At 32.3% G+C, this 15,731-nt stretch overlaps 1 protein-coding gene across 1 annotated transcript; it reads left to right on the top strand.

The window, feature by feature from the left end:
• The first annotated feature begins 2,878 nt into the window (after positions 1 to 2,878).
• Positions 2,879 to 15,494, top strand: LOC106669406. The gene is made up of 8 exons (XM_014398876.2): positions 2,879 to 3,208; positions 9,885 to 9,956; positions 10,301 to 10,516; positions 10,575 to 10,826; positions 12,657 to 12,779; positions 14,337 to 14,550; positions 14,609 to 14,934; positions 14,997 to 15,494. The coding sequence occupies exons 1-8, from the start codon at positions 3,074 to 3,076 to the stop codon at positions 15,249 to 15,251; spliced, it is 1,593 nt and encodes a 530-aa protein (XP_014254362.1). The 5' UTR covers positions 2,879 to 3,073; the 3' UTR covers positions 15,252 to 15,494.
• Positions 15,495 to 15,731: the final 237 nt, after the last annotated feature.

Raw genomic sequence — 15,731 nt, 5'->3', positions numbered from 1 at the left:
GATATCTCTTATCCGTACCATATGCCACTTATCCAAGTGTTCGTTTATCCCAAGAGACTTTCTATTTATCATAATCCTTCTTTTATGTTCACACTTAAAACTTTTCAAACATAAATAATTCGTTGAATCATCAGTTCGTTCTGGCTTAAGTTAATGTTTAAACCAATATTCCGTTGATTAAAACACATGAAATTTGATTTAATACTGAGCAGAAATATCACCTGCGGGTGAATGCTTCTTTTAAATTTCTAATGCACGAAATGTGTTGACGTACGCTAAAAAGAAAAGGGGACCTAACACGGAGCCGTGTGGAACCACATTGTATATCTTTATACAAATTTGCTTCTTTTTTTTTACAAAGCATTTTTGGAATTGAAAGAACAAGATTCAATGGTCATGTCTATAGGTCGAAGATTTTTTGGTTGGTTCAGTGTTTTATTGAGGAAAAATTGGTATGTCTAAGATGCCGTGAAGGTCTGTAATTTTGCAAAAGATAAGCTAAGAATCTTTGTGAAAGAATTTTACAGACCCTTGCCCAAATCGGTGTACAGTCGTATTAATTATTTACGTTTAGCCTACTTTAATTGTACCAATGGGTTTTGTCAGTTTTGGAGGGTCTTTTATTAACTTCTGTGTTTTAGGGGTTGTCTTTTTTGAACCCTTTCTGAGATGGAGGATTCTTTGTTTTTTTTTGTCGCCCAACTATAAGTTCAGGTTCATCATCTTCTGGCCAGTTTATAATATTTTTCCGAAATGGTTGAAAGCTTTCTGGAAAATAAGATGGGGCAAAAGTTTAACTCTAGAAAAACTTTGGCATGCTAATCACTTCGAAACAATAATACATACTTTCAACCTAACAGGCAATTCTCTGGTTTAGCTACGTTGCTCTAGTAATTGACGCAACGTCTAGGTTTTAAGCCGGGTGAGTCGAGTTACTATCTATTCGGCTAGGAATAATCAGGCTTTTCGAATGAAATCCAGAGGTCAAAATGTAAAACACCCTAACTTGCATTCTCTGATTTAACTATTTAACTCTAGTCGATGGCACATCTAGCTTATACGCACGGTGTAGCCAGTTGCTATCTTTCATCTATTACTAATCAAACTTTTTTAATTAAAACTAACAGGAAATTAAACCAGCATCAAAACGCGAATATTTCCAACATAATTGGCTATGATTTAGCTACGTTGCTTTGGAATCGAATAAGCAGGGTGAGGCCAGTTATTCTCTGCCTTAGCTTCGTGGCTCTGGTCGTTGGCGCAAGGTCTGGGTTATAAGCAGGGTGAGGCCAGTTGCTCTCTGGCTTAGCTTCGTGACTCTGGTCGTTAGCGCAAGGTCTGGGTTATAAGCAGGGTGAATCCAGTTGCTCTTGGCTTAGCTTCGTGGCTCTGGTCGTTGGCGCAAGGTCTGGTTTATAAGCAGGGTGAGGCCAGTTATTCTCTGCCTTAGTTTCGTGACTCTGGTCATTGGCGCAAGGTCTGGGTTATAAGCAGGGGGAGGCCAGTTGCTCTTGGCTTAGCTTTGTGGCTCTGGTCGATGGCGCAAGGTTTGGGTTATAAGCAGGGTGAGGCCAGATGCTCTCTGGCTTAGCTTCGTGGCTCTGGTCGTTGGCGCAAGGTCTGGGTTATAAGCAGGGTGAATCCAGTTGCTCTTGGCTTAGCTTCGTGGCTCTGGTCGTTGGCGCAAGGTCTGGGTTATAAGCAGGGTGAGTCTAGTTGCACTTTAGCTTAGCTTTGTGGCTCTGGTCGATGGCGCAAGGTCTGGGTTATAAGCAGGGGGAGGCCAGTTGCTCTTGGCTTAGCTTTGTGGCTCTGGTCGATGGCGCAAGGTTTGGGTTATAAGCAGGGTGAGGCCAGTTGCTCTTGGCTTAGCTTCGTGGCTCTGGTCGTTGGCGCAAGGTCTGCGTTATAAGCAGAGTGAGTCTAGTTGTACTCTAGCTTAGCTTCAGGCAAAATTCCGTTTTACCTACGTGGCTGTAGTCGATTGCACAACGTCTGGGATAAAAGCAGGTTGGGAAAATATCTTATGCTCCCCTTTGGACTAATTTTGACCGTGCGGGACTCAAATTTGACCAGTTTTTTTAGTAGGAGGATTAAGGTGGCGTTTGAAGTCCCCAATCGTGACAAATAGTGTTCGTTTAAACTTTCCACTAATTATTGCGTTCGAAAGGTAATATTTCTGTCATATAAGCAGGGTGAGGCGAAAATGAAATCTGAAAAAAAAAGCTCAAAATGAAAAACTATAGTACTTCCAATATAACAGGCAATTCTCTGGCTTTGTTATTAGAACAACGTATGGGTTATAAGCAGGGTAAGGACAAAAGCTTGTGCCATCAGTTGTTAGAAATTTGAAAAGAAAGTTTTATCGTGATATTTTTTTAAACAAAAATAAGACTGATTTTAGGGATTAAAGAGCAGAAAGGTGCTTAGTACTATGCTATCCAACCTAAAGAAAAGGACGTAAATAACAGATAGAATTTTCTTTTTTTAACGAAAGATAAATAATAGATTATGTTTCTAAGAAAAGACAGAAAACCTCTTTTTTTTCAATTTTATTATAAGAAAATTTAGGCTATTATCTTTTCTAGCTAATTCCAATAATAAAGCTTAATCAGCCAAATATGAAACAAGTAAGAAAAACAAAAGATGAAGGAGGGGTGAGTACGTAGATTCATAGTTTTTAATGCGGTATGTTGTATATAATATATTTTTTTACAGAATTAATAAAATCTGTGAGTAGAACTATCATTTAAAAAAAGTAGATTGAATCGATTTACGTCAGTGATTTCATAGTTAGTGATTAAAATGACGCACTTTTCGCGTAGGAAATTCCTTAGGAACTATCTCAAGTTGCACTAAATCCACGTTGTGGACCCTTGGAGACTGTGGGTCGAGAAGGGATACGTCCGATCGGCGAGAGGGGAAGGAGAAAGATATAACCGAAACGGGCCACAGAAAGCGCACCAGTCCTGAAACAGGAGTGAGACGGTACGCACCGAGTCTACGCCTGCGCTCATCGACACAATCGTTTTTCGCGTCTGTTTTAAATACGAGAATAGCTTCGGAGACGGCTATGGAAACGGCGACTGAGATTTCGACGGAACTGGGCCTCCAGAGGCTCTGGGGAAGGAGGCTGACAGGAAGCAACATCCACGAGGAAGACATCGCAGGTCTTCTCGAAGAAGTTTTCCCTTCGGCTCAAGTCGAGGTAACATACATTTTTTGTCAATGAACCAATTAAAATTAAAATCTTCATTTCAGCATTTTTCAATATGAATTTTATTTAAAACTAAATAAATAAAATTTATATAATTTTATGTGGCCTAAAAAAATTCAATTTAGACTTGTTTGTACCGCGTATTTTCCATTATTTTTTTATATTTCATTAAATGATATATTATTCAATATAATATCATATACTAAACCTTTATTATATTCTTTAGTCGTTTAACAAATTTAAAAATACAAAAAAACACTCAAACCCAAATAGTTCAATAAAACAATCAGCCACGATCCGATTTTTATTTTACACAATTTTTTATATTTTTTGTTATGATTTTTGCACTATTAAATTTTTAAATTTACACTTTTATATAATAAAAAAAGAGAAATATTTTTCTCGCGACAAACCAAAGAGTTCAAGAAAATAATCATCCACGATCCAATGATTTTTATTTAACACAATTTTTGTCTTGTGTGTTGTGATTTTGAATATAATTAAATTTTTAAATTTGCACTTTAGCATTGTGTAATATATTTTATTTAAAATTAAAATAATAAAATTATATAATTTACTAGCTATAAAAAAAGTTTGCCCGATTTGGACCACATATTTACATTATTTTTATTTTGTATATTTTATAAAATGATATATTATTAAATTTGATGTTAAATAATAAATCTTTATTATATTCCTTAGTCGTATAAATTAAAAAAATAATCTTTAAAAAAATATTTTCCACGCTAAAAGTTAAATAGTTCGACAAAATATACCTTGATCTTACGATTTTTATTTCACACAATTTTTTAAACTTTTTTTGCGTGATTTTTACACTAATTACACTTTTAAATTTTGAATCTTGAAATGTACATTTTATTTAAAACTAAATAAATAAAATTGTGTGTGCTTTAAAAAATGTAAATTTCGGCCTTGTTTGGAAGTCATTATTTTTTTTATTATTAATATAAACAATGTTATATAATAAATCATTATTATATTTTTTTCATCGTATATAATAAAAAAAATAAAGAAAAATATTGTTCACGCGACAAACCAAATACTTCAAGAAAATAATCATCCACGATCCAATGATTTTTATTTTACACAATTTTTTGTCTTGTTTGTTGGGATTTTCACTATAATTAAATTTTTAAATGTGTATTTTAGCCTTTTGCAATATACATCTTATATAAAATTAAATAAATAAAAATATATAATTTATTAGCTTTAAAATGCAATGTTTTAGTTAACGATAAANTAGAGGTCGAAATATAAGAATGAAATTAATGTGTGAGGGAACTCACACCTGGTCACGGGTTTGTACCAAAATTTTTTTTAAAATTCTTCATTCCAAAATATCTTCTTGAGAACAGGCCCTAGTTTAGCCAACAATTTTTTTTGAAAATTAATTAACCTTTTTATGTAAGGTATTGGTTGAAATGAAAAAGTCAAATATTTCAAGAAAATAATCATCCACGATCCACTGATTTTTATTTTACACAAATTTTTTCTTGTTTGTTGTGATTTTCACTATAATTAAATTTTTAAATGTGTATTTTAGCATTTTACAATATACATCTTATAATGAAATTAAACTTATAATTTTTCCTTCTTGAAGGTGGGATAATAGAACATCTAAAAAAAACCACAACCAGTTTTTATCCACAACGTTTCGGATTTGTTTTAATCCTTCCTCAGGTGAGTTCCTGACCTATATCCCACCTTCAAGAAGGAAAAATCATAAGATTAACTGTTGAGGTCGAAATATAACAATGAAATTAAATAAATAAAATATATTATTTTTTAGCTTTAAAAAAATGCAATTTGGCCTTGTTTGGACTACATATTGACATTATTTTTAATGTTTTAATAAACGATAAATTCTTAAATATAATATTGTAAATAAATATATATTACAATAAATCTTGAGTTTTATGCAATAAAAAATTTAAAAAATATATTTTCCCAACAAAAAATTAAATAGTTAAACAAAATAACCATCCTGGGTTTTATGATTTTTATTTTACAAAATTACTTTTTTTCTCTTTTTTACTATGGGGTTTTGCCCACTTTTCATAAATTCGAATCAAACAAATAAATCCGATTGTAAAAAATTATTGCTCTGAAAAATTCTGGTGAATGGAGAAATTGAAATATGTGAAAGTTAAGGAAAAGGACAGTTTAGCTAATTATAATTGGAATTATTTTTACTAATCAACTTTGGCTTCGAATATGATTATTGATCAAAACTTGATTTTCAGCTTGTGCTTAATATGCTGAAAAATATCATAAAAAACATTAAAACCGCATTAGAAACACGCGATTTGACTGCCATAAATCCTCGACCCTGCCAATTACTTATTATTTAAACAATGCATTTATTGTTTTGGATGTTTATCGATCTGCAGCAAGTCTAAGTTTGTAAGTTTGGGTTATAAAATCTTATTTAAAGGTCATATCAAAACAATTTTGGGATGTGCCGAGCTTTCGGTGGTTTATTCCTTCATCACCAGAGCCTGTTTATTGGAAAAAAAAATATAAATACAGAGTAACTTAGTAGTAAGTTGTTATATTTACTTGACCCATTGAGATGAAAAGAAAAAAAATTGCGTTTATTGTTTAAATAAAAAATAAAGTTAATATTTAATCCATTTTATTTCTTGGTCTGATATACCAAATAACTTCTTTCAATTAATTGATCTTTTTATGTAAGATCTTGGTTGAAATGAAAAAGTTAGTGTCACGAGCGGGACTCGAACCCATGACCTTTGGCTCAATAGCTCTAATAGCTCAAGTGGTTAGAGCAGCGGAATATTGAGCCAAAGGTCGTGGGTTCGAATCCCGCTCGTGACGCTAAGTTTTTCATCTCAACCAAGACATTAGATATAAAGAATAATTAATTAAAATAATTAATGTGGTCAATTATGACGTTGAGTTCGTGATTTATTTCGCATAACAACATTGCAATTCAGACAATCGTACTTTTCCGTTCGGCCGAAATTCGAAATCAGCCAAATTTTATCCGGCGAGCCATGAAAAAGACCCTATTCATTTCACGATCGGTTTTGATCCGATCCTTAAAAAGAACGGTTTTTCTTATCTCTAGTCTGAACCACCTCAGGACTTTAGGCTTTACTAAAAATTAAATAAAATAAAAAGAAAGTAAATTTTGTTGATCCTGAAACCTAGAAGGTTTATGTGATTTTATTTTTATCTCTGTAAAACACATGGTTTTCTATTTCATTCAATTAATTATCTTTTTATGTAAGGTCTTGGTTGAAATGAAAACGTAAGTGTCAGGAGCGGGATTCGAACCCATATTCGCCGCCCCCAGCCGAAGGTCGTGGGTTCGAATCCCGCTCGTGATACTAACTTTTTCATTTCAAACAAGATCTTACATAAAATGGTTAATTAATATCTAATGTTTTGTTTATTAATTAATTTTTATTATGCGAACGTGCTTGAAAGCTTGAGTTATTTTAGGGAAAAGTATGTTTTTATTGAGAGGGGGGGTTTAATCTGTATGGGTAGATTAATGCTTGATTTGTTTTTAAATTTAGCATAATCCCCTGATTAATTAAAATATCCAATATGTTTTGATTTTGTCAGAACATTTTCGATCAGGACAGGATGTTTAGCCCTCCCTTCCCTCAGAAACCTGTTCTTTCCCAGACAACCCCGTTTTTTATGCTCAAAGGGGATTCGATTCATGTAAAAATATATTCCATAAAATAAAATAAAAAATCTAAAAGATTATTCGGAATAAATCTGGTTGTGGATAAAGGGCCGACCTTTGGAGTCGAGGGGCCTCGTGGAAGTATTGATCTTCTCGTGGATCCAACCTCCGCTTGTCAGATCCCTTTTCTCCCTGAAAACCTTTCAAATAATACCACATAAAAAATGTTGATTTTTAACATTCTGATTAGGCAAGACTTGTTTAATTTTGTTTAAGACGTAATTAATTCTCGATTTGAACTTCCGGAAAAAAAATCCATCAGATTCTTCCAGTTGATACTGGGGCAATTTAAATTTGTGGTGAGAAAAGATGGGGAAAAAAGACCGTTTAACCACCCAAGGACGTGGTTCAGAGGGGTTTCACATGATTGCTATTAATTTTGCAAGGCTTCTTAAGGGTGTTCTAGTTTATTGTCCGGTTCTACCGAGTCGAGATCGATTTTTTAAAAATATAAACCAAATTAAAAAAAAAAAAAATATTTGTCCTATAAGAAATGTAAAACCGAGACGATAAAAATCTATTAGAGGCTCCTTCTAAGATAAACATGAAAATTCTGATGTCTGGCAGATTCTTATCTCTTACTTTCTCATAATGATTAGTCAGACTGTTTTATTTATTTATTTTAAAAAAAATCGATGTTTTATTTTTGTCCTAAAGTTCCGTTTACTTTTTGAGTAAATAAACAAACGCTAAGGAATAAACACGCGCTTTTTCCGGGAGGGAACGAGGAAATTTCATTTCAAAAAATAACAGCATTTGAAAACACAATTTTATTTGATCGATCATCCTTTTTTTGTATCAATTTCTATTCCTCTTTTAAATAGCGCAAACCGAAATGTTTCGCAAAAATATAAAAACAGATTAAAATAACACGGCAAAAAGATATGCTAAACCTTCAACGCATTCATGCCAGCATTAACAGGAAAAAAGGAATATTTTTACAATACATTCCAATCAGTATCATTTTATACAATGATAAAGATGACATGAAAATTGATTTTTTTAAAATTAGGCTATCTAATTCCTTTTTTTTTTTAAACATTCTATCATAGTTAAATTTGATTGTTCAATGATAAATAGTACAATGTACAAGTAAACTGAAATATTTTGTTAAAAAATTGCTTAATTTATCCTAATATCAAGGTTTCTTATTGTAATGATAAAACGCGATAGTTCTAACAAAACAGAATTTAAGTAGGAAGTTTAAAATGGCTGAAGCCTCTCCATTTTGACCAATTATCATTTGTTTGCTTACTCTCAAGAATATTTATTAAGCTTGAAAGCTATTTCTAGTATAAAAGCAGAGTAAGGCAAAAATTAATTCTAGAAAAAGTTCAGAATGCAAAACCTATTTCAAATTTAATTACCAAGTCTCAGGTTTAGCTATGTAGCTCTGGTCGTTGGAACATCCAGTTGAACAATGGCTGGGTTATAAGTAGTGCAAGTCTCTTTAAACTTATGTATAACCTAACAAGCTTTTTGGAATGAAAGTCAGAATAACTTCCGTCTGTGACAAGCTTAAAATGCAAAACACTTTCACATAACTGACCAATCCCTGGTTTAGCCATGCGGCTCTATGGTTCACAAGCAACAAGCTCATGCTCATTTGTACCAATTTTGGCCAGAATTTCTAAGTAAGAGGCTTAAGATGGTGTTTGGAGCCCACATCATGGCCATGCTTAGCCTGGTCAAATTTGTTCTAATTTTTAATAAAAATCGAGCTTGAAAGCTACTAACTGCCTAGCAGTGAGGCTAAAATTAAATCTGCGAAAAGCTTCCCATGCAAAAACCTCAATACAATTTTAACAAATCTCTGGTTTAACCACTTGACTCTGGTCATTGGTGCAACGTCTAGGTAATAAGCTGGGTGAGGTAGGTTAAGACCTTATGCCTTAATTTGGACCAATTTTGATGGTGTCAAATCATAATTTGACAAGAAGTTTTATGTAGGAGGCTTAAGATGACATTTGAAGACCTCATCTGACCAATAATTAATTTACAAATGTTTGTTTCAACTTTGCCAAAATTCTTGAGCTTGAGATTTAATATTTCCAACATATACACAGGGTGAGGGAAAAATTAAGTATAGAAAAAAAAAATAATCAGAATACAAAACAATTTTGCAACACTAATAATTTTAATATAATTCAACTTGTTTGGCAATTCACTAGTTTAGCAATGTTGCTCTAGTTGTTGGAGCAGTTGGAACAACGTTTAGGATATAAGCAGGGTGAGGCATAAACCTTATGACATGATTTGAATGAAGAAATGAAAAAATTGATTTTTTTTGTCTTTAAAAAGTTTATAATACATAGGAATGTTTCCAACTTTTTTTGGTTGTTTTCTTAACTTTCTAGAAATTCAAAAATAAAAATAAATTATAGTATTAAAAATTAGGTAAATGGTTTTGGTAAAAAAAAATTAATTTATCTTAACAATACTGTCCAAGGATACTTTTTGTTATTGTTCTACAGGAGGACAAATTTTATAAATATTCATCAGCGATGTCAATAGCCGTAAGGCATACTATTTTAAAGACTTCGATTAATAATAAATTAATTAAAATTTATCTACCAAGTAAGTTTTTCGGTCGGAGCAGATAATGTCTTTATCAGTACAGATGGCTGAGATTATCCTCCATTTTCCTAAAAATGGCTTGATTAGATATTGCTAAGCTCTTTTTCAAAACAAACCCCCTGCAACAGTCTGAAAGTCTCAAAAATCTATACAACAGAGAAATCACAAAAAGAAATTTTTTTACTAGAATTGAATTTTGAACAAACGAGCGTTAAAATTTTTTGGCAATCTTTTAGAATGCTAATGTTCGCAGATAGCATAGATAATAATGTATAAAAATTTTTTATAATATAATTCTAATCAAATCTGTTATTTTAATATATACATATAACATTAATATTGTTATTCTAGGTTGAACCTGATGTTAAAAGCCGTCCATGTAGTCCTGTTCCTCCTTTTAATGAAGACAGGGACTTCTGCCAGGTAATTTTTTTTTTTAACTTGTGAAAATAAAGTTAAAGTTATAGTATAGAAGATTTCAATCCAGATATAGAAGATTTCTAATAATAAGGTGATAAACAAACCAAAACAAAGTTCTGTCTCTGTGCCAAGGTCCGAGATATTTTAGCATTGGAACACCTTAGTGGGAGTTGCAATTGTTTAAGGTGGTACAATGCAAGCAGATGAAGGAAGCATATTTTTTAACATATCTCTTTTAATCAAAAATATTTTCACTTGTAAATTATTTAATCTGATCAATTCAAAAAAAGTCCGTGTATTTTTGTGTCTTTTTAAAAAAGATTTATTATTAAAGCTGTTCGTTGCAGGATTTCACTCAGCAAACTTACACTCCAAAATGCAAAACTGAATGCTTCTGTTCATCCGAAGTCAAGTCATTTAAATTAGACGGATCCACAATCGGAGACATTCCAGCGATATATAAAATTCAGAATATTCTCAAACATGAGTTTCCAGCGATGGGGATCTTCGTTGACCCAAGGGTCGTCCCAGGATTTAAATACAGAGTTCGGCCTATACAAGAGGTATATTTTTTGTTATAATGTAAATAAAATTGAATAATTAATTTTTTTTAAATAATAGAATGGCTGTAAAATAAAATGGCTTTTCAACGGCCGAGCTTTAGAACTTCAGTCAATCGGCAGAGGCTATTCGAGAAGGATCACGTTCAAAGCCGACAAGGGAAATCTGAACGACAACGAGTTTTATTTCTGGGCCGACTCGCATGCAGAAGGATTTGCTTTTGAAATTGAAGTAGTCTCCCCGGGCGACAAATTCACCGTGTTCGACGCCAACCGAGTCGCCGTGGGAACACTTGAAGTCTTGAGCAATCAGGTAAATATTCGAGTTCTTATTGTAATTTTAAAGAAAAAAAGAGGTAATGTCTTGCTTTCATGGAAATTTGTCTTTTTTTGTCCGTTCTTGTGTCTGACACAACTGTCTTTGTTTTTTGTACGTTTTGCTATTTGGGGTATCATATCATTTCAATTTTATTTTTGTTTTATCAAATGCATTTTCCATAAATCATTCATAAGTAAAAATTCATCTCACATTTTTATTTTATTTTATAAACTTAACATATTTACACATCACACAGGAATTTTCTTAGAAAAACATATTTATAAGAAAAAATAATTATACAAAAATTAGAACTATATAGAGGAATGTTTTATTATTTTTACTAAGAGAATTCCAGAGGTCAAATAGGTTTGATTTAAATGCAATAAGATTATTATTTTATGAAAAAAAAATATTGGTGAAAATATTGGCGAAATATTTTGTATTTCCTTAAACGTTGGAGATTGTACAATGAAGATAATTTTCAACTGTGCTATTTCTGTATTCCATTTTTTCATAATCTTGTGTTTTAATAAAGACATTTATTTTTATTACATTTTGATTTTTGTAATTGACATTTGGCTGCAATCAAAGTTTGGTATGTTTTTTTTTTCCAATTGACTCGGTATGACTGATTCATATTGGAAATGAAAAAGAGATTTGAGAACTTTGGTTTAAAACTTTATAATAGCAAGAAACAATAGAATTGGAATAATAAGAATAGCACAGTCGAATTTTAAATAACTTCATTTTAAAAATCCCCTAAACTTTTAACGAAATTCAATTTTTCAATTCAACATTCAGTAAAATTTAATTGAATGTCTGAGGTGAACAGAAAATACAGGAAAATTGTCTTAAAATAAGAAATATTTATAAATAAATCTTAATGAGATTTTTCATAAATTGCGCCAAAGAGATATAATTTGATCAGATTTCATTAAATTTTAAGGCATAATTTTCCTTTGTTTTATGCTCAAATAACTTCAGTGCATAATTTAAAAAAAAATTTATTAAACTGTACTTAAAGAAAGCCTATTTCACCTACAAAAACACACTTACACTTTTCACAAGTTTCATTTGGGCCAGGACGCCCACGTACAGACGAAAAAACGTCAATTTTTGAGAACTTAGGTAGGGTACTTGGCTTGATTTTTTTTCCCTTTAATGTGGGATCACTTGGCGAAAATGTGTTGAGATTAGATGATTAGAAGCTGTCATTCGGAGGATGGATTCTTTCTGACTGATGAAGACAATGATGCTGAGGGAAGCTGCGACGCGCCACTTCACCTCTCAGAGCCTGACCCACAACCTGGCAACCCAAACCATGACTCAGGTTGACCAAGGTACCCATCGAACAACCTTTACCCTCAACTTTTTACAATGTTTGTTCATTATCCATCAAATCCTGGCATATGTCATTGTATTGCATGCACAAAATTCTGCTTTCATTCCTAATATAAAACAAAACTGTACGAGCCATTATTATCATTTACTTTAACAATTAAATTAGTTTCATTTTACCATACTGCAGCCTTGTATATATGTTCAAACATCAATAAAGCATGACCTGAAGGGGAACAATAGAGTTTAAAACGTAATATGAACATAACACATATGCCAGCATTTGGTTGCATTTTGAAAGCAACACTCATTTTAACTTAATAATTTCTTTAAGGTAAGTTATATACAGCAAGTGTTATTAAATGTAAATTTATTGCAAAATAATTAAAAAAAAAAAAAACAGGAAAATTTTACAGTAGTTAAAATGTTTTCTGCTAAACCTTTAAAAGAACTGAAAGTTAATTTTTTAAAATTTTTTGTTAACAGAGTCCGCAAGAGGAACTGGGACATAGAATACTGGGCAGCGGTTGCGTAGAAAAAACTGTGAAAGTCAGAGCTCTTGTCAAAGTCGAATGGTACGAAGATGACAACAGTGATTTAATAGTTCCTGTAAGTATATAGAAATTTAAGCGTTACTACAAAAATGTTTGTATTAGAATTTCACTTATATACCATACATTTCACAACAAACACAAACCAGGCATACAAATGTCACTAGGGAAGTCTACTCAAACAGAATTTGTAAAAAAAATCAAATTCAAAGAATACCAACTCTCAAGAAGGTGTTTGAAACTCTAATCTTGCCCAATAATTAATTCAGAAGAGTTTGCTTGAATTTTTTAATAATTTTTTGCTTGAACCATACTATTTCTGGCATATAAGCAGGTTGAGACCACAATTAAATCTAGAGAAAGCACAGAATGCAAAACACCTTGAAAAACCAATTATTTCAACATAATTGGCGAATCTCTTGTTTAGCCACACGGCTCTAGTCGTTGGAGCAAAATAGGGATATAAGCAGGGTGTAGCAACAAGTTTACACCTTCGTTTGTACCAATTTTGACCGTACCCCACAAGAAGTTGACCAGATTTTATAAGCAGGAGGCTTAATACGACATTTAAAGCTCTAATCTTGGCCAATAATTAATTCAGAAGAGTTTGCTTGAATTTTTTAATAATTTTTTGCTTGAACCATCCTATTTCTGGCATATAAGCAGGTTGAGACCACAATTAAATCTAGAGAAAGCACAGAACGCAAATCACCTTGAAAAACCAATTATTTCAATTTAATTGGCAAATCTCTTGTTTTGCCACATGGCTTTAGTCATTGGAGCAAAATAGGGATATAAGCAGGGTGTAGCAACAAGTTTACACCTTCGTTTGTACCAATTTTGACTGTATCACACAAAAGTTGACCAGATTTTATTAGCAGGAGGTTTAATACGACATTTAAAGCTCTAATTTTGGTCAATAATTAATTCAGAAGAATTTGCTTGAATTTTTCTTGCTTGAAAGATACTATTTCTGGCATATAAGCAGGTTGAGACCACAATTAAATCTAGAGGAAGCACAGAATGCAAAACTCCTTGAAATGCTAATAATTTTAATATAATTGGCAATTCACTGGTTTAACTCTAGCCCTAGTTGTATGAGCAATGTACGGGTATAAGCAGGGCGAGGCAAAAATTTCATGATATGATTTGAATGATAAAAAAAAATTATCAATTTTTTTTAAACAAGTTTAATGGCAGCTAATATGTTTTACAGCTTTTTACGGTTGTTTCCTTAACTTTCTAGAAATCCAACAATAAAAAGATAGTACCATAGTACTAGTAAAAGAGGGAAGAATACCTAATCTACCTAAACTGAATTTGGAAAAATTAAATTCAAAGTACATGTTTTTGTGTCGAAAGAAAAGTTATGTAAAAATTATTATAATGCAGAACATTTCAAATAAGTTTTGGTCGGAATTTAAAAAGATCAGCATGCCAGATTCTTCCTGCTGGAAGAAATCTCTAAAAATATCAGAACAGAATGCTTCAGGACTTGTTCATGTTTTTTTTCCAAAAAGAAGTTAAATTTACAAAATAAACAAAATTTTAAATCTTCTTATTAATCTGATTAAGACATATGCATGATATGAATTAAGCCTGAATATATTTACAGATGACTGGAGTGGCTGTAAGCATTAAAAGCAAACAAGGATGCAGGACGAAATTGATTGGTGTCACTGTTGGAAGTCACCCAAGGAGAGGGTTTACACTTAGGCCGGGAATAGACAGCCGTTTGAGATTGATTCGTGTACGAGGAACTTCAATCTCTGATGTGCCAACAACATATACTGTCGCCGGTCTAGATGCTCATCAACTTCCAGTTATTGGTATGTTAATCTTGAGCATTTTAAAAAATTATATATATTTATTATTTTTGTCTTTTAGGTACTTATGTTGACCCAAGGATTATACCGGGTTTTCATTACCGTGTAATACCAGCAGCAGGAAAGAGAAGACCATTGTTTGGCGGGCGACCACTAAAGTTGGTCTCTATTGGCATGGGGTATGGTAAAAGAATCACATTTGCTCCAGATTCACTCAACTCGTCTGAAAATTTCTTCTGGAGCGATTCCCACCCGGATGGATTCGGATTTGAGCCTAGTGCGGTACGAGCTGGTATGAAATTCAATATTTACGCAGGAGAACTACGCTTAGGAGAAGCGAATGTCTTCAGAGCTGATACTCCTCAAGAAGAAAAACACATGGAACTGGTAAAAAATAATTAATTACATTTCTTTGTTTGATTATAACTCTTAATTAAAATTCTTTACAGGTCAAAGAAGAAAATGGAAAAACTACAATTATAAAGCATATTCACGTTGATTTGACTTGCCACGTCACGCTAGACACAAGATACGACAAATCTCCAGAGCCTCACATTATGAGAATCTCCGGAAACACTATACTTTCAAAACCGGCAGGATGTTCTGAAGCGGAAATACTCAGGATAGAAAACATCGGTCTAGACTCTCAGCTTAATATTCTATTCACTACGCAATGGGACGAGTTAGTCTTCACTCCTGTTTAAGACTTATTGTAAATTAACATTTTAATTTATTGCACTAGAGTTTATTTTTACAAGACTTATTTTATAAACTTCTAAGGTGTATGTCCATGTAAAAAATTGGCTTTTGAGAGCCCAATGTATTTTAAACACTGGCCATGTAGATTGTGTGGCAGCAGTATTTCTATTTGATATTCATAATTCATAAGATTTTATGAAAATTATACTTTTTTTATAATAAGCAACTAATAAAATCTTATTGACATATATTGTTTTATAATATATCATTTTAGTGAATTTAAGTCTTTTGAAATTGATCCTCGAGTTCTGTAAGATGAAGTACCTGAAATCCTTCAGCTAGGATGCCCCATACTGTTTTCTATATTTCTGTATGTTCTCTGTCACGTTCTAGAGGATGGGGTGCATATTGGAGGTATTAAAATAAAAATATTACTGTACGCAAATACTAAAATATTAAAGTTGCCAGATCACTACTAAAAATCA

The sequence above is a fragment of the Cimex lectularius genome, unplaced genomic scaffold, assembly GCF_000648675.2.
Source record: "Cimex lectularius strain Harlan isolate CLEC.00 unplaced genomic scaffold, Clec_2.1 scaffold92, whole genome shotgun sequence".
NCBI classification, from domain to species: domain Eukaryota; kingdom Metazoa; phylum Arthropoda; class Insecta; order Hemiptera; family Cimicidae; genus Cimex; species Cimex lectularius.
The sequence above is the reverse complement of the archived record's forward strand: the minus strand, read 5'-3'. Positions and strand labels throughout refer to the sequence as shown.

Excerpts from the sequence above, each read along its gene's own strand:
- LOC106669406 (XM_014398876.2), top strand. The coding sequence starts at position 3,074 with ATGGAAACGGCGACTGAGATTTCGACGGAACTGGGCCTCCAGAGGCTC. Across the intron at positions 3,209-9,884 it reads TCCCTTCGGCTCAAGTCGAG|GTTGAACCTGATGTTAAAAG; the intron begins GTAACATACATT and ends TTGTTATTCTAG. Across the intron at positions 10,827-12,656 it reads TTGAAGTCTTGAGCAATCAG|AGTCCGCAAGAGGAACTGGG; the intron begins GTAAATATTCGA and ends TTTTGTTAACAG.